Here is a 21,763-nt window from a genome sequence, read left to right as displayed (position 1 = left end):
TGCATACATTAGTCCTGAGAGCCTGTTTAAAACAGCAGGCACCTGGCGGCTATGGCACCTGCTCCTCTCGCGAGTGGGCGCCATTTTTAAATGCCTGACTGCCAACGTAAATTAACATTGGGCGGTTGAGAAGGTGTTAAAGACCAAACTGTCGCCATACATATATGGTGAGGTCGGGATAGGGTTGAAGCATTTCATAGCATTGTTTGCTTTGCAGAACAGACTTTTTTTCTTATAAAAATAACCCACCTCATCTCATTTAGTATGATAAAAGTAAGCAGTTTCTTATTTCAGTTGATACTCAGCCGCCAACACTTGACCTTGAATTTGTGCTGTAAAATATTTTCCATCACTTAACTAATTTTGTAGATCTTGGAGACAAGAAATATCAGACAGATTTGTACCTATGAGGCTACATTTTGTCAATTTGTTTTGCACCCATACAATAACTAATCACAAAATATAATTAAACCTTTAATTGCAAACAAAGTGAAAGAAGAACGTAATATCCAAAAGGTACAATTGTGTTTGAAAATAAATATTAAATGACAGAGCGACAAAGACCCCTGGCATTGTCCTGTCACTCTAACAATTTTGAATGTTCAATGCGTGTGATAATCCAGTCTGGTTTTACTCCTTTAGTAAATTCTCTGCGAAACCTGGAATGCCAAAAATAAATAGGTGAGGCAGAAATAATTAGCTAAAGCTTTTACTGAAGAATGATAAATCTCAGTGCAGCATGTCCCAACATATACACTACCCAAGCTCATGTTAGAGATGCCAAATATGAAACTTTGGCTACTTTCACATTTACGGTAGCCTTTTCCAGCAGAAGTCCGCTCCTGCCCTATCACTATAATGGGAGAGGGACGAAAGGTCAGGCCGCAGCACGGCAAACATGCCGAGAGGTGGCCGGAATAAAACCACAGCATGCTGCGTTTTTTATTCTGGCCGCCTCTCGGCATGTTTGCCGTGCCGCGGCTGGACCTCCGGCTTGCCCCCATTATAGTGATGGGGCCGGAGCAGAATTCTGGCAGCACGATGGACTAGCGGTACCACGGATGCGGCAGGCTGTTCCCCCCACCAGAAAAGTCTGCCGGAAAAGGCTAACGCAAGTGTGAAAGTAGCCTAAAATTATTTTTTTTTTGCAAAGGCACATTCACACCTTTATACAAATTTTGTATTATTTTTTATATATCATTTGTCAGTTTTTGTGATTTCGTTTGTTCCATTAGTTTCAGCAACTTAACAAAAAAACTAACGCCCAAATGTGAACCATGCAAATATGAAATATGCCATTTAAAAATTCAACCCATTCACCTCTAAGGGATAAAAACAGATATGGTTATTTTTGTAATGTGAATAAAACCATTTCAACGTATTGGCAACATTTTCAATGAAAAAACAAACCTGACATGTCTGTTTTATTAGCTTCATGCATTCCCCAAGTAACAACAATTCTGGAGCATCTATTATTATGTCTGTATGTTGTGCCATTCTTTTATTATTTCTACTAGAAGCTATAAATGAATTGCTAGCAGTCTGCAGTAAGGGTACAGAGGGGAGGTAACCAGTTGGGGCATGTCCCTGCACAGTCTGACTCTATCCAATCAGTGCTGCCAATTTCAGTCTTTACAGGTACACCGCCCCCAACTGGTTACCTCCCCTCTGTACCCTTACTGCAGACTTCAACCAATTCATCCATAACTTCTAGTAGAAATAATAGAGAAATGGCACAACATTCAGACATAAGAATCGATGCACTAGAATTGGTATTGCACAGGGAATGCATGAAGCTATTAAAACAGGCATGTCAGGAGCGGTGACAGGTCCTCTTTAAATATCTGCGAGTTTTACATGACCGATTTTATAGTCTAAGGCTACTTTCACACTAGCGTTCGATCGGATCCGTTCTGAACGCATCCGATCATAATAATGCAGACGGAGGCTCCGTTCAGAACGGATCCGTCTGCATTATTTTTAGCATATAACAGCTAAGTGTGAAAATAGCCTCGTACGGATCCGTCCAGACTTTCAATGTAAAGTCAATGGGGGACGGATCCGCCTGAAGATTGAGCCATATTGTGGCATCTTCAAACGGATCCGTCCCCATTGACTTACATTGTGAGTCTGGGCGGATCCGCACCGCCAGGCGGACACCCGAACGCTGCAAGCAGCGTTCAGCTGTCCGCCTGTCCGTGCGGAGGCGAGCGGAGCGGAGGCTGAACGCCGCCAGACTGATGCAGTCTGAGCGGATCCGCTCCATTCAGACTGCATCAGGGCTGGACGGCTGCGTTCGGGTCCGCTCGTGAGCCCCTTCAAACGGAGCTCACGAGCGGACCGACGAACGCTAGTGTGAAAGTAGCCTTAGGTGCACTGAAATACAAGTTAAAAGGTGGTCTGAATAAATATCTTTAATATGGTCTGGGGTCTGAATAGTTTTGTTTACTGGGTTCTGAATTAATTTAGGAGTCAAAAGGAAATATCAAAATAAGTCACGTACAAGCTGGATTTATAGAGGAGCTGTCACCTCTCCTGTCTATCATAGGACATCAATGTACTGTTTTCTCTATGATAGAATAATTCTGGAGCATCTTTAATCAGAATGTTGTGTTGTGGTGTTCCTCAGTTATTCCTCCTGGAAATGTACGACTAAAACGTGGCTTTCTGTGAGGTAGGCAACTGATGTTAACCATAGAAACACTGCGGCTGTACAAAGCAAGAGACACTGCATTGTATGCAATCGCGAGACCTACAACTGTGTAGCCCAGCCCGAATTGACAACCATCAGTGTTACCAATGACCTTGGTCAATAGGATGTGCCCCTACATTGCCTGATCCTGTCAACAATAATGGGACACTTGCAGACTGTGTAGGGGGACAGTAGAATGGTAACACTCATTTGTCAATGTATGCATATATTTCCAGGAGGAACAACATAGGAACTACACATTTCAGAGTTTTAAGAAAAGATTATGCATAATAATTATTTCATGAGAAATACAAGCATTTACTAAAGCAGACACGTCAGGAGTAGTGACAGGTCCTCTAACTGTTCTATATTCTGTATCTCATTGCATCTGATCAATGCTTTACTCTGCTGTATGGTCTCCAGTACAATAATATTCTGCAAAGTGCCTGTGTATACCTGGTACCTGACCACTATATGGTCACTGTATGGTGGTATCATTGGTGGCTTTAGAGTGGTAGCATACACTTGGCCCTGAGTGAATTATGGACTGTACACCTATCCTATGCTGCACTTTCATTCTCCTTCCTATGCTGATGGTGTGGCTTATAGATTTAAAGGAAACCTGTCACCAGGATTTTGCGCATAGAGCTGGGGACATGGGCTGCTAGATGGCCGCTAGCACATCTGCAGTACCCAGGTCCCATAGCGCTCTGCGCTTTTATTGTGTTAAAAAAACGTTTTGATTGATATGCAAATTACCTGATATGAGTCCTGTATCCGGAGATGAGTCCAGCGGAAAGGAGCCCAGCACCGCCCCGCGTCCTCCGAATCTCCTCCTTGCTGGCTGACATCACAGAGCTGGAGCGCCGAAATCTCGCGATGCGCGAGCTAGCGCATGCGTAGTTCGTTCCCTGTGCTGATGCCCGTACAGGGAATGAACATGATGCAGACACTGCACATGCGCTAGCTCGCGCATCGCGAGATTTCGGCGCTCCAGCTCTGTGACGTCAGCCAGCAAGGAGATTCGGAGGACGCGGGGCGGTGCTGGGCTCCTTTCCGCTTGACTCATCCCCGGCTACAGGACTCGTATCGGGTAATTTGCACATCAATCAAAACGTATTTTTAACACAATAAATGCGCAGAGAGCTATGGGACCTGGGTACTGCAGATGTGCTAGTGGCCATCTAGCAGCCCATGTCCCCAGCTCTATGCGCAAAATCATGGTGACAGGTTCCCTTTAAGAGAGAGAGTAGTAAGGGGTGTTAGCATGTAAAGCACTCATTACATAATGATATTTCCACAACTTGGAGAGGTCGATATTGTATGGGAGCTGGTGGGGTTTGTGTGCCAGGGCTGCTTTTTGGCAACAGACAGCCCGATGTGCCCTAAGGCAGTATTGGTATGAGTTAATTTAGCCTTCTCTAAATACCTTGCATCTCATACTTAGTCTCCAGAAAAGTGGAGAAAAATAAATTAGAAAAGTACAACTTAGAACCATTGGGACGGGGTAAAGTTACTCAGGTCACAGTCTGGGAGAATCATACAGAGGTTGTGATGTCATACAGCACCCATAGAAAAACCGGTGAGCCCATACTGTTCACTGGACTGGCTCCGATTTACACAGCATAACTGTTGATTGTCAGGCCGTTTTCTGATGACAAAAGGGGGTGTCTTCACATGGCACCTGCTTTAAGTATAGAACAGCGATTCATAATTATTTTATAAGACTTCTTACTCATAGTTTGCGGTGAGGATACGCTTCTGGTCCTTGACATTTTCATTCCCCATTACTACTTGAAATAATTTTGTTCCTTCTAGCTCCTCATCAGGAATATCTGCATGCGACATGTACCAAAAACGCATGAGTATGCTGACAAATTTCCTTCCTATACGAAAAAGAACACACAAAATGCTTAGCATCTCACTCTGTATACTAGTCTATAATAAACATATAAAGCCGGACCAGCATGAAATAGAAATGATTCTGCATTCACCCTCTGCACTGTAAATTTCTAGGTGCATCTCAATAAATTACAATGTCACAGAAACTTGCTTATTTCAGTTATTCTATTCAAAAAGTAAAAACATATTTATTACACACAGATGGATCTATTTCAAGCGTTTATTTCTTTTAATGTTGATGATTACGGCTTACAGCTAATAAAATCCCCAAAGTCTGTATCTGAGAAATATTGTGAATGCTCAATATTGTAGACTCACGGGCCCCGATTTATCATACCTTCACTCCAGAATTCTGGTGTCAAAAGGTCACAAAAATAGGGCAACATTTTGTGACTTTTTGCTTTTTTAGATCACTTACTCCAGTTTTGTAATGTGGGTGGGAAAGTGGGTGTGGTTAGCTAGGTTAGGGAGTTTCACTCCAGATTTATCATTCAGACTTTTTTTTTTAAGTCGCCCAAAAAGTCGTAATCTCACCACAGGAGGTGGGTGGAGGAAGATAACTGGAGTAGCTTATCTTGACAAAAGTGTTAGGTTTAAAGAGAAGACAAATTTATCAAGAAACATGAGACATTTGATAAAAGTGGCATAAAGGACACCAACACAGACTCAAGCAAAACGGACTTCAAATTATCCCCTCATAAGTTCCCCCCACGGTGTCACACTAACCAGCTAATTAATACAAAACACCTGCAAATGTTTCCTAAACCTGTAAATGGTCCCTCAGTCTGGTTCAGTAGGCTACACAATCATGGGGAAGACGGCTGACTTGACAGTTATCGAAAACAGTCACCGACACCCTTCACAAGGAGGGTAATCCACAAAAGGTCATTGCTAAAGAAGCTGGCTGTACACAGAGTGCTGTATCCAAGCATATTAATGAAAAGTTGAGTGGAAGAAAAAAGCATGGTAGAAAAAGGTGCACAAGCAAGAGGGATGTACCTGTTCTGCCCGCCCGCTCCTCTTGATTGATGTGACGGTTCGCAGCAGCGTTGACAAAATACCGCGCCTGCACCGTTCACTTCTGTCTTCGGCGCAGTGAGTGAAGGCCGATCTCATGGTGCCGGCTTCCTCACTGTGACGTAGTCGGCACAGGAGCAGTGAGGAATCCGGCAGCAGGAGCGCATCATTCACTCACTGCGGCTGCGCTGAAGAGAACGGCGCAGGCACGGGATTTCGTCAACGCTGCTGTGAACTGTCACATCAATCAAGAGGAGCGGGGCGGGCAGAACAGGGGACCTGGGCGGGATAAAGGGTGAGTAGACGGAGCCTCTAGGTGCTGATTTTACACCCACATAGCACCTAGAGGCTCATTAGCATATTATAAAAGTGCATTTTTTTTTTTCCAAAACGGCTGCACGGAGAAAGAAAAAACATACGGTTATGTAGTGCTGACATTAGCGCATCGCTAATGTCAGTCAGCTACATAACAGTATTTCTGGTGGTAGAAATCCTTTAAAGGGATTCTATCACCAGTTTTTTGCACCTCCATTTTGCACCTCCAAAAATATAGTTATGTTCAGGGAGCTTTAGTGATTCCTAATGTGGTCTTATAACTGAAATCTGTAGGCTCATTTTGTCTAAAAAACGTTATAACTAACCTGTCATTCATCCAACTAAGGTGCCCAAGGGGATGTGCATGTCTTCCAGATGCCGCCCGCACCCGCCGCCGTTCGTGCCCTGCTCCTCCTTTTCTGACATCAGCGCCGCCTCAGAATCCTTTTTTACGGCTCCGGCTCTCCCTCACTCCCCCCTCCTTCTCTAACATCTCGCGTGTGCGCACAGGCCTGTGCCTGATGCGCCCGTGCGGACTTCTCCGTTCGGCTTCATGGAGCGAAGTGCGGCACTTCGCTCAACCTCCCGATGACCTGAACACTGGCACCAGCCTGTGCGCAGGCGCGAGATGTTAGAGAAGGAGGGGGGAGTGAGGGAGAGCCGGAGCCATAACAAAGGATTCTGAGGTGGCGCTGATGTCAGAAAAGGAGGAGCAGGGCACGAACGGCAGCGGGTGTGGGCAGCATCTGGAAGACATGCACATCCCCTTGGGCACCTTAGTTGGATGAATGACAGGTTAGTTATAACGTTTTTTAGACAAAATTAGCCTACAGATTTCAGTTATAAGACCACATTAGGAATCACTAAAGCTCCCTGAACATAACCATATTTTTAAATGGAGGGGCAAAAAACTGGTGACAGAATCCCTTTAAAAAGGTTTGTCAAGAAAAGGCCATTCAAGAATCTGGGGGAGATTCACAAGGAGTGGACTGCAGTCAGTGCTTCAAGAGCCACCACGTACAGATGTATCCCGGACATGGGCTACAACTGTCACATTCCTTGTGTCAAACCAGAGACAACGTCACAAGCGTCTTACCTGTGCTAAGGAGAAAAAGGACTGTTGCTCAGTGGTCTGAAGTCCTGTTTTCAGATGAAAGTAAATTCTGCATTTCACTTGAAAATCAAGTGACCAGAGTCTGGAGGAAGAGTGGAGAGGCACACAATCCAAGTTGCTTGAGGTCCAGTGTGAGGTTTCCACAGTCAGTGATGGTTTGGGGAGCCATGTCATCTGCTGGGTGTTGGCCCACTGTGTTATATCAAGTCCAAAGTCAGCGCAGCCGTCTACCAGGACATTTTAGAGCACTTGCTGACAAGCTTTATAGAGAAGCTGATGTCATTTTCCAGCAGGACTTGGCACCTGCCCGCACTGCCAAAAGAACTAATACCTGGTTTAATAACCACGGTATCACTGTGCTTGATTGGCCGGCAAAGTCTCCTGACCTAAACCTCATAGAGAGGAAGATGAGACCCCAGACCCAACAATGGGTACAAACTGAAGGCTGCTATCAAAGTAACCTGGGCTTCCGTAACACCTCAGCAGTGCCACAGGCTGATGGCCTCCATGCCACATCGCATTAATGCAGCAATTCATGCTAAAGGAGCCCTGACAAAGTACTGAGAGCTTATATTTTTATTGGTCTTATGAAATCTAATTTTCTGAGATATTGACATTTGGGTTTTCATTAGCTGTAAGCAATAAACATCAACATTAAAAGAAATAAATGGAAGTCTTATGTTCTTACAATTTTATATAAACAAATAGCTATATACAACAACGTAAATTGCATATTCAACTAATAATAATTAATAAATATAGTTCTCTAAACCAAATGTGAGTATGCCATCACAACTTTCTTTTCCAACACAAATTAAAAGAAATAAACTCTAGAAATAGATCTCTGTGTGTAATAAATCTATAGAATGTATGAGTTTCACTTTGTGAATTGAATAACTACATAAATTAACTTTGATGATATCCTAATTTATTGAGATGCACCTGTAATTATTAGCCATCGTTTCATAGCATTTTGTTCCCCAAAGTTTTTGTTTACAGCAAAGTTAAATGAATGTAGTCAAGAATATTAAAATTATTTTAAAATGTTGGTGTGCTCTTGGTTTAAATGGGGTGTTATTTGTCATTTATTAATGCAGCTTGAATGCCTGTGTAAGCCACATGCAGTCACACGGGTATGCATTTAGGGGGTCATTTACTATACTGAAATAAGCCTAAATTAAGTTAGTTGCACCGCTATCTGCGACTTCGCCCTGCTCGCACCAGGCCTAAAATTGTGGGTGGGGAAGGGACGGGGCAGTTCCAGGAGCACTGGTTTCTCTTCCTCCCTGTAGAACAGGAGTTCACACTTATCTCCACTGCTCCCCATCTCTGGAGGGGATGTCTGTAATATGCTGAGCAGAAGATCCTGCACTATCTGTGATCAGAACAGCTTCTCAGTAGCAAATCTGTGTTGTATGTGAAGACTGTAAAAATTACAGCACTATCTTACACCCTGTATCAGAGGGGCATGCAAAGAGCTGGAAATAGAGGAAAAGTCCAGAAGATCACACCATCAGTAAGGCTACCGAGAGGCTGCCGGAATAAAATGTTGGACATGTCGTAGTTTTATTCCGGCAGCCTCTCGCCACGCACTGTCGTGCCTCCGCAAGAACTCCACCCCCATTAAAGTCAATGGGGAAGGAGCGGCAGTCCGGAGGCACACAGTCACTAGCGGCAGGACGGAACTGAGAGGATGTTCACCCGATGGAACAGCCTGCCGGAGGTCCGTGCCGCTAGTGTGAAAGTAGCCTAAGCCCCTAGCAGCATCATAAAGCTGCAGCACAGAGTGGGCATGATAATAAAAAAATGCAAAAGTACTTCTGAGTGATGGCGGCATCTTATGTTGACCATTTAGACACATGTAGGTCATAGGTATGTTAAAAGCTTGGAAAACCACCTATAATGACTGTGTGGTACTTGTCTTTATTTGCAGGGTGTATCTGGAATTATGCACCGTTTTCACTGTGAACTAAACAATAGAATTTTCAAACAAGTCCAGTTATCAGTAACAACTAATTTTCGTTCTGAATTTAGAATACCAAGGTACACATACTAAATTCCAAATAATGTATGGTTACAGTTATACATGTTTTACTTTACATATTGTACCGTCATCATCATAATAAATAGCCACATCTCCAGGAAAAGAGTACATAATCTCATCAGACTCTGCAGCCAGAGCATTTCTGTAGGTGTCAGTAAGCACTGAACATTTTTCCTTCAAGTCTTTAAGGATCTACAGCCGAAAAAAAAAAAAAAAAAAGAGTAGTCACTTTTTAGGCATTACAAACGTACCCCTGAGTTTCTTCCACACATCTCCTGTCAGAAATGTAAATGTGATAGGGATGAGCGAATCAACTTCAGATGAAACATCCAAAGTTGACTCACATAAAACTTTGTTTCGGAGCTCCGTACAGTATTAGAACGTATTAGCTCCGATGAGCCAAAAAGTTATTACTTTGTGATGTCTCAGGAGACTTCGCATAATAACTTTAGAAATTGATTTATACTGTAAAAAAAAAAAAAAAAAACATTTCCCGAACGTTCTAAGCCGTACCTCTGTACAGTATTAAAACAAAAAAGTTTTATGCGAATTGACTTCGGATGTTTCATCCTAAGTCTATTCTCTCATCCCTAAGTCGATTAGCTCCCGTTCCACCACATCCCAAAGATGCTCTATTGGGTTGAGATCTGGTGACTGTGGGGGCCATTTTAGTACAGTGAACTCATTGTCATGTTCAAGAAACCAATTTGAAATGATTCGAACTTGCATTATCCTGCTGGAAGTAGCCATCAGAGGATGGGTACATGGTGGTCATGAAGGGATGGACATGGTCAGAAACAATGCTCAGGTAGCCTGTGGCATTTAAACGATGGCCAATTGGCACTAAGGGGCCTAAAGTGTGCCCAGAAAACATCCCCCACACCATTACACCACCACCACCAGCCTGCACAGTGGTAACAAGGCATGATGGATACATGTTCTCATTCTGTTTACGCCAAATTCGGACTCTACCATTTGAATGTCTCAACAGAAATCGAAACTCATCAGACCAGGCAACATTTTTCCAGTCTTCAACAGTCCAATTTTGGTGAGCTCGTGCAAATTGTAGCCTCTTTTTCCTATTTGTAGTGGAGATGAGTGGTACCCGGTGGGGTCTTCTGCTGTTGTAGCCCACCTTTCTCTCCCATTCTGACATTCAGTTTGGAGTTCAGGAGATTGTCTTGACCAGGACCACAACCCTACATGCATTGAAGCAACTGCCATGTGATTTGGTTGACTAGATAATCGCATTAATGAGAAATAGAACAGGTGTTCCTAATAATTCTTTAGGTGAGTGTATATGATGAGCACCAAGAAATTGAGAGGGAGACGAGAAGTGATCTAAATCAGTTCAATATAAGTAGATAGATAAAGGTGAAGAGGATAATGGGGGGGTGAATCAAAATGACATTCGCCATTTTTTCATCACTTCAACTCTGAAAAAAATTATATACACACACGTCCTAAAATGGTATAAATAAAATCTACAGATTTTTTTTTGGTTTGTTTTTTAACACAAGAAAAACTACAGAAAATGTGATATCGCTGTAATCCTACTGACCAAAGGAGGTCATGGGTCAGATTTACCACATAGGGAACACAGTAGAAACAAAGCCCATAAATTATAATGGATGGGACATGTGGTTTGTACCAGGTATAATGCATAACTGGATTACTTGATCTTATGTACATCTTATACTATGCTTGTTGATACATGGTGTACTCATGAAGGTAACTATTTGTCTGATCTTGTAATGCTATGGTACTATTGTCATCAACTGTTGCATGTATACTGTGCAGACTATTTTCCTTCTTTGTATTTTCATAAAAAGTCAAATAATTTTTTTTTAAACAAAACCCATAAAACTGTGGCAGAACTGTCTTTTTTTTTTTTCAATTCCACCCCATTTGGAATTATTTTTTTCCACCTTCCCACTATGTTGTATGAAATAATAAATGGTGTTCATTAGAAAGTACAACTTGTCCTGCAAAAAACAAGCCTTCAATCGTTTACATGAATGGAAAAATAAAATTATGGCTCTGGAAAAGCAGGCAGTGCAAAATAAAAAAATGGAAAAAAAAAAAAAAAAAACACGGGGACTGAAGGGATTAATGGGGGTTGCCCCACAAAAAAATATTCTGTAATTTTCAAAACAGCACTTAGATCTGAATACTTTTGTAATTGAAACTAATTAGAAATGTAATATAGCCAGTTATTCAATAAAATCTATGGGGGGAGATTTATCAAACTGGTGTAAAGTAGAACTGGTTTAGAAACCATAGCAACCAAAGGAGCTCTGAAAAATGAAAGGTGGAATCTGTTTGGTTGTTATGGGCAACTAAGGCTACTTTCACACTAGCGTTCGGGGCTCCGCTTGTGAGTTCCGTTTGAAGGCTCTCACAAGCGGCCCCGAACGGATCCGTACTGCCCTAATGCATTCTGAGTGGATGCGGATCCGCTCAGAATGCATCAGTCTGGCACCGTTTGTCCTCGCAGCGTTCGGGTGTTCGCCTGGCCGTGCGGAGGCAAACGGATCCGTCCAGACTTACAATGTAAGTCAATGGGGACGGATCCGTTTGAAGTTGACACAATTTGGCTCAATTTTCAAACGGATCCGTCCCCATTGACTTTCAATGTAAAGTCTGGACGGATCTGTCTAAGCAACTTTCACACTTAGAATTTTTTCTAAATTATAATGCAGACGGATCCGTTCTGAACTGATCCCATCGTCTGCATTATAGGAGCGGATCCGTCTGTGCAGACACCAGATGGATCCGCTCTGAACGCAAGTGTGAAAGTAGCCAAGCGCCAGTTCTACTTTAAAAAATTTGTAGTTTATCGAACTGGTGTAATTACTTGCAATTACAAACAAACAAAAAAAAAAGTTTGATAACTCTCCCCCGATATGTATAGTGCCTCCTGCTTCTCATTTCTCTGTCCACCTCACTAAGCTGCGAGCTCAATATAAATCTAGTAGAGCAATTGCAGCAATGAATGAGAATATCTCTGGATCCATGTGCAGTACAGGGCTGGTTCTAGCTTTGTTAGGCCTCTTTCACACGGGCGTCAAGGATTTGGGCCGGATAGGATGCGGGTGTGTCTCGGGAAAACGTGCGATTTTTCAGCGCGACTGCAAGACATTTTAATGCGTTTTGCACGCGTGTGAGGAAAAAAATAAAAGTTAAAAAAAAATAAAATCTGCATGTTTGGTACCCACAGAAGTTCGGGTTTGGGTTATGTGTTATGTAGATTTTATTATTTTCCCTTATAACATGGTTATAAGGGAAAATAATAGCATTCTTAATACAGACTGCCAAGTAAAAAAAATGATGGAGGGGTTAAAAAATTAAATAAAAAATAATTTAACTCCCCTTAATGCACTTGTTCGCGCAGCCCAGCTTCTCCTCTTTCTTCTTTGAGGAAAAGGACCTGTGGTGATGTCACTGCGCTCATCATATGAGCCATCACCATGGTGATGGACCATGTGATGAGCGCAGCGACGTCACCACAGGTACTTTTCCTCCTGGACAGCAAAGAAGAAGACAGAAGAGAAGCCGGGCTGCGCGAACAAGTGGATGAGGCAAGTTAAATTATTATTTTTTAACCCCTCCATCTCTATTTTACTAAGCATTCTGTATTAGAATGCTATTATTTTCCCTTATAACCATGTTAATAGGGAAAATAATAATGAGCGGGTCCCCCTCCCGATCATCTCCTAGCAACCATGCGTGAAAAACGCACCGCATCCGCACTTGTTTGCGATGTTCACGCACCCCTATTCGCTTTTATGGGGCCTGCGTTGCGTGAAAAACGCACACAATAGAGCATGCTGTGATTTTCACGCCACGCACAAGTGATGTGTGAAAATCACTGCTCATGTACACAGCCCCATAGAAAAGTGCAGGTGCAATGCGTTCACCTCACGCATTGCACCCGCACTTTTCTATGGGGCTGTGTACATGAGCAGTGATTTTCACACATCACTTGTGCGTGGCGTGAAAATCACAGCATGCTCTATTGTGGAAATCTCGCCCATGTGAAAGAAGCATTAGAATAAGATTGTCATGTGCTATATGATATCCGATTTTAATTTTTTTTACGCTAAAGGGGTTTTCTGAGACTTTATTACTGATGACTAGTCTTGAGTGAATCGCGCTTCGGATCATCGATCAAAAGTCGATTTGCTCAACAACTTTGATTTTAATGCTGTCTCTGTTCAGCATTAAAATGTATTGGCTCTCAGCTGGTACCAAACCCAATTTTGGATTCCCAATTTTAAATGTTTTTAAAAATGCAGAAATAATTCACTGAAGTTTTGTGTGACTGCAGGTGAAATTAAGTTTGGCTCCGCGGACCAAATACATTTTGATGCTGTACGGAAACATCGATTTTGTTGAACGAATCGACTTTGGATCTATGATCTGAAGCTTGATTTGCTCACGACTAGTTTAGAAAGATTGGCATGTACTATAGGACATCTGATTTTCATTTTCTTACGTTAAAGGGGTTTTCTGAGACTTTATAACTGATGACCTATCCTCTGGATAGCTCATCAGTATGTGATCGGTGGGGTCTGACACCTAGGACCCCCACTGATCAGCTGTTTGAGGAGGCAGCAGCACTCGCGGTAGCGACGCAGCCTTCTCTTAGCCTTTGATAGGCCAGTGACCACAAGTTTATCGAGCAACAAGCTGGAGTAAGGCCTGGTATTTGTGGCTACATAGGAACGTGAAGAAAGCAAGGATAGTAAAGATGAATCGGTTAATGAAAGCAGTGCAGAGGAAGGTGCTGTCAAAGTGGCACTGTCTCTGCCCCTATACAGCCAAAGAGGCCAACGCAGAGGTCTGCTAATTGCTGTTAGACACTGCTTGGTCACTGCTGACAATTTATTCCAGTCCCATCCCCGATATTATGGGGGCAGAACTATTCAGTTACTATATGTCTGTACTGAAGCATTAGAGGGTTCCAGTTACTACTACCAATCCCAATAAACGATGGGAGCATCAAGATTCTATTAATGGACTTTGGTGTAACTGTGCATGAAGCATCTGTATTAAATCACAGACAGATCAATGAATGTCAAGGAACACAGAGAAAGCAACAATAAAAGAACTGCACGTACCTCGCTGGCCACAAGATTTTCCAATGCTTCAAATTTGCACTGGGACAACAGTCTGGATACAAACGAGAAGGCCTGAGGAATAAAAAATATACAATCTTTAAGCTAGCAAAATAACTCGGTGGATCTACAACCGAAGTTAAAACACTGGTAAATTCACTTAGTGTTAAAGTGGAACAGTTTTTTTTTTTGCTAATGGGTGGGGGCCACAAGGAGACATTACTGTATATGCTGTGTTGGAGCAACAAGGAGACTGTATGGGGCTCATACTGTATAATGTCTCAGTGTTGCCCCCATATATTATAGTAATGTCTCTGGACTAGAAGCACAAGTATGCTGCAGCTCCCGTCCTGACCTCCCAGCACTGACGAGGTTGCATAGCATTACATTGATTTACGATGCTATGTAACCCTTAGAGGTCTGGAATGTATTGGATAACACTGACAGCATTATACAATACATTCCAGAACTGTAAGGGTTACATAGCATTATAAATCAATATAATGCTATACAACCCCGTCAGTGCTGGGAGGTCAGGACAGGAGCTGCCGCATACTCGCATCTGAAAGGGGCCTTAGTCTGTGCTCCCCGAGCCTCTTGTTCAATAAGAGCTGCGACACATACTGACTTATGTGTGCAGCAGACGTGTAATGTGCGTCGGTACACATAACACGTCGGTACTCGCCCGTTGTAGATGTGGTCAGAGCTGCCAAGTGCGACCGCCCCTATGATGTCACTAAAATACCTAGATAATTAAGAAACTGTGATATGACCCCCATTGTCTTATAAGTGCGGGTCCCACTGCTGGGACCTGCACCTATATCGAGAACAGAGCCCCGCAAGAGAAGGAGGGCGCATGCGCCCTCCATTCATTTTCTATGGGGCTGGCGAAAATAGCCAAGCCCGCACCTTTAAGATAATGGGGGCATATCATAGTCATATGCCCCCATTGTCCATGATACCGTAGTATATTGTAGATACCTGTATATCACCCAATCCTACTTCTGGTTGCATTCAGATGGCTGTATTAGGCTAGGTTCACACTGCTAAAATGTGGTGTATTCTTTTGTGTAAAACAACTATTACGTGCCACCAACAGCTTCCCATTGATTTCAATGGGGGAACACAACCCTGTGCACATGGTCTTTTTTTCACGCAGGTAATTTCAAATACACTTAAAGGGAACCTGTCACCGGGATTTTGTGTATAGAGCTGAGGACATGGGTTGCTAGATGGCCGCTAGCACATCCGCAATACCCAGTCCCCATAGCTCTGTGTGCTTTTATTGTGTAACAAACTCGATTTGATACATATGCAAATTACCCTGAGATGAGTCCTGTCCCTGACTCATCTCACATACAGGACTCATCTCAGGTTAATTTGCATATGTATCAAATATATATATTTTTTTTACACAATAAAAGCACACAGAGCTATGGGGACTGGGTATTGCGGATGTGCTAGCAGCAATCTAGCAACCCATGTCCTCAGCTCTATACACAAAATCCCGGTGACAGGTTCCCTTTAAGAAGTAGCATTCTACCTCTTTGAAGTGTACTTTAAGCTACTTTCACACTCGCGTTTGGTGCGGATCTGCACAAACGCTTCCGTTCAGATAATACAACCGGATACATCCTTTCAGAACGGATCTGTTTGTATTATCTGTAACATAGCCAAAACGGATCTTCTTGAACACCATTGAAAGTCAATGGGGGACGGATCAGTTTTCTATTGTGCCAGTGAAAACATATCTGTCCCCATTGGCTTACATTGTGTGTCAGGATGGATCTGTTTGACTCTGCATTGTCAGGCGGACACCATAACGCTGCAAGCAGGATTTTGGTGTCCACCTCTAAAGCGGAAGGAGGCGCAACGGAGGCAAACTGATGCATTCTGAACGGATCCTTACCCATTTAGAATGCATTAGGGCAAAACTGATCCGTTTTGGACCACTTGCGAGAACCCCGAAACGGATCTCGCATACGGAAACCAAAACACGAGTGTGAAAGTAGCCTTAGCTATTCCCCCTGAAGTGGATAGGAAAGGGTTGAAATAGCCAGTGGTATTTGGCATGTTTTTGGTGGCCTTTCCACCATCAATACACCTTTTTCAGCGGCAGACAGATCAGCCTAATAATCTGCCATTGGTTTTCCTCAAACTGATTTAGAGACTATATACACCTTTGGGGGCAATTTTATTTTATTATTGCATTGTACTTATTTAGAGCTAGAACTCATTTTTTCAATTGGTCTTTATTTAAAGAAATATGGAATCCTTTTTTCTGTACATAACAGATGCTCTAGTAGCACCCTGTGGATTTTCTGTCTTTTCAGTCATCTGGGGAGCAGACGGACTCCTTATCTCTGCTCTCTGACCTTATAAAAACTCATCATAGCTTAGTTCTTATCTTACTGATAAGAATGTGGATTAAAAAGGTGTTTTTATGACCTCTCAGTATTTTATAGATAAGGGTTATTAGATGACTGGTACAAAGTAAAAAGTACCAGTCACACAGTTAGAAAAAAAACTGTTAACCCTTTGTGGCACAATATTTTTAATAAAGGTCAATTGAAAATATGATTTTTAGCCAAAAATAAATAAAAACATAGTCCTAAACAAATATTGCCTCCAAAAAGGTGTACATAACCTTTAAACCAGACCTGTCCACACAAAACACAATACAATCTGCAGGCAGCCTGTTATAGAGCAGGAGGAGCTGAGCAGATTGGATATCTAGTGTTATGGGAAAAGATTCAGTGAAACTTGTATTTTATACATTTAGATCTGTGCCATTTCTGATTTCATTGTTCACAGGGGAGGTGAAATCAGTGACCGACAGCGATGTTTGTATATACACACTTACACTGAGAATGCTGCCAGTCACTGTTAACACCTTTCACATGAATCTAAAAAAAAAAAAAATATATATATATAATTTTTATATATTATATACACACACACACACACACACACACACACATATACATATACACACACCAAAAGTTTGGACACACCTTCTCATTCAAAGAGTTTTCTTTATTTTCATGATTATGAAAATTGTAGATTCACACTGAAGGCATCAAAACTATGAATTAACACATGTGGAATTATATACATAGCAAAAAAGTGTGAAACAACTGAAAATATGTCATATTCTAGGTTCTTCAAAGTAGCCACCTTTTGCTTTGATTACTGCTTTGCACACTCTTGGCATTCTCTTGATGAGCTTCAAGAGGTAGTCACCTGAAATGGTCTTCCAACAGTCTTGAAGGAGTTCCCAGAGATGCTTAGCACTTGTTGGCCCTTTTGCCTTCACTCTGCGGTCCAGCTCACCCCAAACCATCTCGATTGGGATCAGGTCCCATGACTGTGGAGGCCAGGTCATCTGGCGCAGCACCCCATCACTCTCCTTCATAGTCAAATAGCCCTTACACAGCCTGTAAGTGTGTTTGGGGTCATTGTCCTGTTGAAAAATAAATGATGGTCCAACTAAACGCAAACCAGATGGAATAGCATGCCGCTGCAAGATGCTGTGGTAGCCATGCTGGTTCAGTATGCCATCAATTTTGAATAAATCCCCAACAGTGTCACCAGCAAAGCACCCCCACACCATCACACCTCCTACTCCATGCTTCACGTTGGGAACCAGGCATGTAGAGTCCATCCGTTCACCTTTTCTGCGTCGCACAAAGACACGGTGGTTGGAACCAAAGGTCTCAAATTTGGACTCAGACCAAAGCACAGATTTCCACTGGTCTAATGTCCATTCCTTGTGTTCTTTAGCCCAAACAAGTCTCTTCTGCTTGTTGCCTGTTCTTAGCAGTGGTTTCCTAGCAGATATTCTACCATGAAGGCCTGATTCACACAGTATCCTCTTAACAGTTGTTCTAGAGATGTGTCTGCTGCTAGAACTCTGTGTGGCATTGACCTGGTCTCTAATCCGAGCTGCTGTTAACCTGCGATTTCTGAGGCTGGTGACTCGGGTGAACTTATACTCCGCAGCAGAGGTGACTCTTTGTCTTCCTTTCCTGGGGCGGTCCGCATGTGAGCCAGTTTCTTTGTAGCACTTGATGGTTTTTGTGACTGCATTTGGGGACACTTCATTTCTTAAAGTAATGATGGCCACTCGTTTTTCTTTACTTAGAATTTGTATTATGGCAAGAAAAAAAGCAGCTAACAGTCTATTCAGTAGGACTATCAGGTGTGTATCCACCTGACTTCTCCACAACGCAACTGATGGTCCCAACCCCATTTATAAGGCAAGAAATCCCACTTATTAAACCTGACAGGGCACACCTTTGAAGTGAAAACCATTTCAGGTGACTACCTCTTGAAGCTCATCAAGAGAATGCAAAGAGTGTGCAAAGCAGTAATCAAAAGGTGGCTACTTTGAAGAACCTAGAATATGACATATTTTCAGTTGTTTCACACTTTTTTGTTATGTATATAATTCCACATGTGTTAATTCATAGTTTTGATGCCTTCAGTGTGAATCTACAATTTTCAGTCATGAAAATAAAGAAAACTCTTTGAATGAGAAGGTGTGTCCAAACTTTTGGTCTGTACTGTATAATTTTTTTTTTTTTACTTAAATCTTTTCCCATAAAACTATGTATCAATCCGCTCAGCACTTCCTGCAGCTCAGAGACCATGTTCAACAGGCTCACTTTAAACCATGTGAACACAGCCGCAATACAGTAATACACTGGTATGATCTATACCAGTGTATTACTGTACTGTGCCGGCAGCAGGGAGCGCACGGCGTCCTAGCAACCAGTGACGCCGTGCGCTCCTGCTCTCAGGAGGGATCCAGGCCGCGGTTCCACGGCCCGCACACGGCCGTGTGCATGGGGCCTTACACAGCGGATTTTGATCCACTCAGGAGTAAGTGGTCACATGTTTTCCAAGCAAAACTCTGTCACCTTGCTTTGTCCTGACCGGATTAGTTCTTGGTGCCAAACAGAGCACTACTGCAGCCAGGATTTATGTGCGAGGTAATGGCTGACACAGCATAGTGCTCCACTAATGACCATAGGGTAATATTTTTTAATATCCGGGGTATTTGACATTGAGTACATAGATTGTCTCTGAGCTTACACAGAGAAGTAAGCGAATGATTTAAAACCATCTGCATAGAGTCTGGATGTTTTCCTCACGATGCTCCAGTTTCTACCTACTCTCAAAAGACATATTGATAGGGAACAGATTGTGAGACCCACCACAGCAAGTAATGAGACTATCTGTATAAGTACTGAACAATAAGTTAGAGCTATATAAGCAAGAGAAATAAAAAAGTTGAAGATGAAATGATCTCCAAGAGGCATGAAGTTAAAAATTACACATTCCCTTGGTATTTTAAGCAAAAACTTTTTTTTTTTCCCCATCTTTTAAAATTTTCAAAATAACTAAAGGAAAAGGGCCCAAAGCAAAACTTTGGGCACCCTGCATGGTTAGTAACTAGTAGCACTCCCTTTGGCAAGTATCACAGTTTGTAAACTATTTGTAGCCAGCCAAGAGAGTCTTTCATTTCTTGTTTGAGGGATTTTCATCCATCCTTCCTTGCAAAAGACTTCCAGTTCTGTGAGATTCCAGGGCCGTCTTGCATGCACTGCTCTTCTGAGGTCTATCCACAGATTTTTTATGATGTTGAGATCAGGGGACTGTGAGGGCCATGGTAAATAAAACCTTCAGCTCCTGAGGTAATGGATTATGGATTTTGAGGTGTGTTTAGGATTATTCATTTGTAGAAGCCATCCTCTTTTCAGCTTTTTTACAGTTGGTGTTATGTTTCTACAATTTGCTGGAATTTTATTTAATCCATTCTTCTCTCTACCAGTAAAATGTTCCCGTTGGCTACAACCCAACCCCAAAGCAGGATTGATGCTTAATGGTTGGAGAGGTGTTCTTTTCATGAAATTCTGGGCCCTTTTTTCTACAAACATACTTTTGCTCATTGTGGCCAGAGTTCTACTTTAACCTCATTGGTCCACAGCACTTGTTTTCAAAATGCACCAGGCTTGTTCAGATGTTCTTTTGCAAACTTCTGACGCTGAATTTTGTGAGAACGCAGGAGTTGTTTTTTTCTAATGACTTTCATGAAGGCCATAATTGTGCAGGTGTTCCTGAACAGTAGAACAACGTACCACAAGTCCAGAGTCTTCCAAATCTTCCTGAAGGTCTTTTGCAGTCTAGCGGGGATTCTAAGTCGCCTTTCTAACAATCCTACGAGCAGCTGTCTCTGAATTTTTTCTTGGGCTTCCAGACCATCTCTTGACCTCCGCTTTTCCTGTTAACTGCCATTCCTTAATTACATTTCAAACTGAGGAAATGACAACTTGAAAACGCTTCGCTATCTTCTTATAGCCTTCTCCTGCTTTGTGGACCTCAACCACTTTTACTTTTAGAGCGTTAGGCAGTTGCTTAGAAAAACCAATGGCTGCCGATGCTTTGGGATCTGCATCACCTGGCCTTTCCCCAACGATGATTGTGAACAAGCCTAAGGTCTGAGACCTCAGTCCGAGTTATCTGAGCGCTCAAATATGCTTGGGTTCCTATACTTTTGCAAGCTGCTCTTTAAAAAATTTGTTTCCCTCTAAAACTGTACAAATCCCAAATAAACAGTAATATTGCTTAAAATTTTAAAAAGTGTGTTCATCTTCAACTTTATGCCTTTTGGAGATCATTTCATCTTCAACTTGCTTAATTGTTCACAGTAATAGTAATTTGACCAGAGGTGCCTAAACTTTTGCATGCCACCATATAGTAGGATTTGATCTGAATTTGTGGAGTTTTTTTAATGTGGTGAAAACTCCTACTCCAGATGTTAGCTGAAGGTCTATGGTAAATATGAAATGCAGGACACACAAGCATAGGTGTTTTTGTTAATAAAGAGGCCATTTTTTGGGCGCATGTTCAAGCTTCTCTATAGAGAACAGTAGGGAAAAAAAAGGCACTAGAAAAGCCATAAAACTGCACTTGGCATGGAAAAAATGATTAGCCAATATTACACCACAGAAGTGGTGTAAAACACTAAACATGTAAAATGTCTGCCAATATCTGCCCTTTTTGGCTGCAGTGAAGACAGAGACTTGGGTCAAGAGTAGGCCCGGCCCCCTGCCCCGGTACAACAGGCCCGGCCCCCCTGCCCCGGTGCCCTCTGCTCACTTGCTTGGCCCCGTCAGTAAATTCTTCTACGCTGAAGTCCCGGTCAAGGTAGGTTCTGATAATGAAGAAGTAGATTCTGGTCCGAAACCAGATGATGGGATTCGGGACACCGACAACTACTACCCGGCTGGGGCCCGGGCTCTGACTGCTGAGCCCCCGCGTCCCACAGTAGAGACCCGAGGACTGATGAATGACCGGCGGCCGCAAGAGGGGAACAAGTGACAGCGTACATCTCGGTGACCTGACACAAAACCGAGACAACCGGAACACCGAACGCAACATTGTGCGCTCTCTAATGTGTCCCCCGGAAACATTCACCTCACGGAGAGGTCCGCCGGTGTTCCGTTACATTTCCCTACCTCGCGAGACTTCCCTACCGTCGTCACTTCCGGCCG

The 21,763-nt window shown here is 42.7% G+C and overlaps 1 protein-coding gene across 2 annotated transcripts; it reads right to left on the bottom strand.

Moving 5' to 3' along the window:
- Positions 1-461: 461 nt before the first annotated feature.
- Positions 462-21,721, bottom strand: MAIP1 (matrix AAA peptidase interacting protein 1). 2 transcript variants are annotated; one of them, XM_044303010.1, is made up of 5 exons: positions 21,369-21,721; positions 14,208-14,279; positions 9,150-9,276; positions 4,428-4,578; positions 462-659 (listed from the first exon to the last, which is right to left on the bottom strand). In XM_044303010.1, the coding sequence occupies exons 1-5, from the start codon at positions 21,648-21,650 to the stop codon at positions 581-583; spliced, it is 711 nt and encodes a 236-aa protein (XP_044158945.1). In that variant the 5' UTR covers positions 21,651-21,721; the 3' UTR covers positions 462-580. The 2 variants fall into 2 exon arrangements, with proteins under 2 accessions (XP_044158945.1, XP_044158946.1); XM_044303011.1 differs by having other exon boundaries at positions 4,428-4,527.
- Between the last annotated feature and the right edge of the window lie 42 nt (positions 21,722-21,763).

Source organism: Bufo gargarizans, chromosome 8, assembly GCF_014858855.1.
Source record: "Bufo gargarizans isolate SCDJY-AF-19 chromosome 8, ASM1485885v1, whole genome shotgun sequence".
NCBI lineage: Eukaryota > Metazoa > Chordata > Amphibia > Anura > Bufonidae > Bufo > Bufo gargarizans.
The sequence above is the reverse complement of the archived record's forward strand: the minus strand, read 5'-3'. Positions and strand labels throughout refer to the sequence as shown.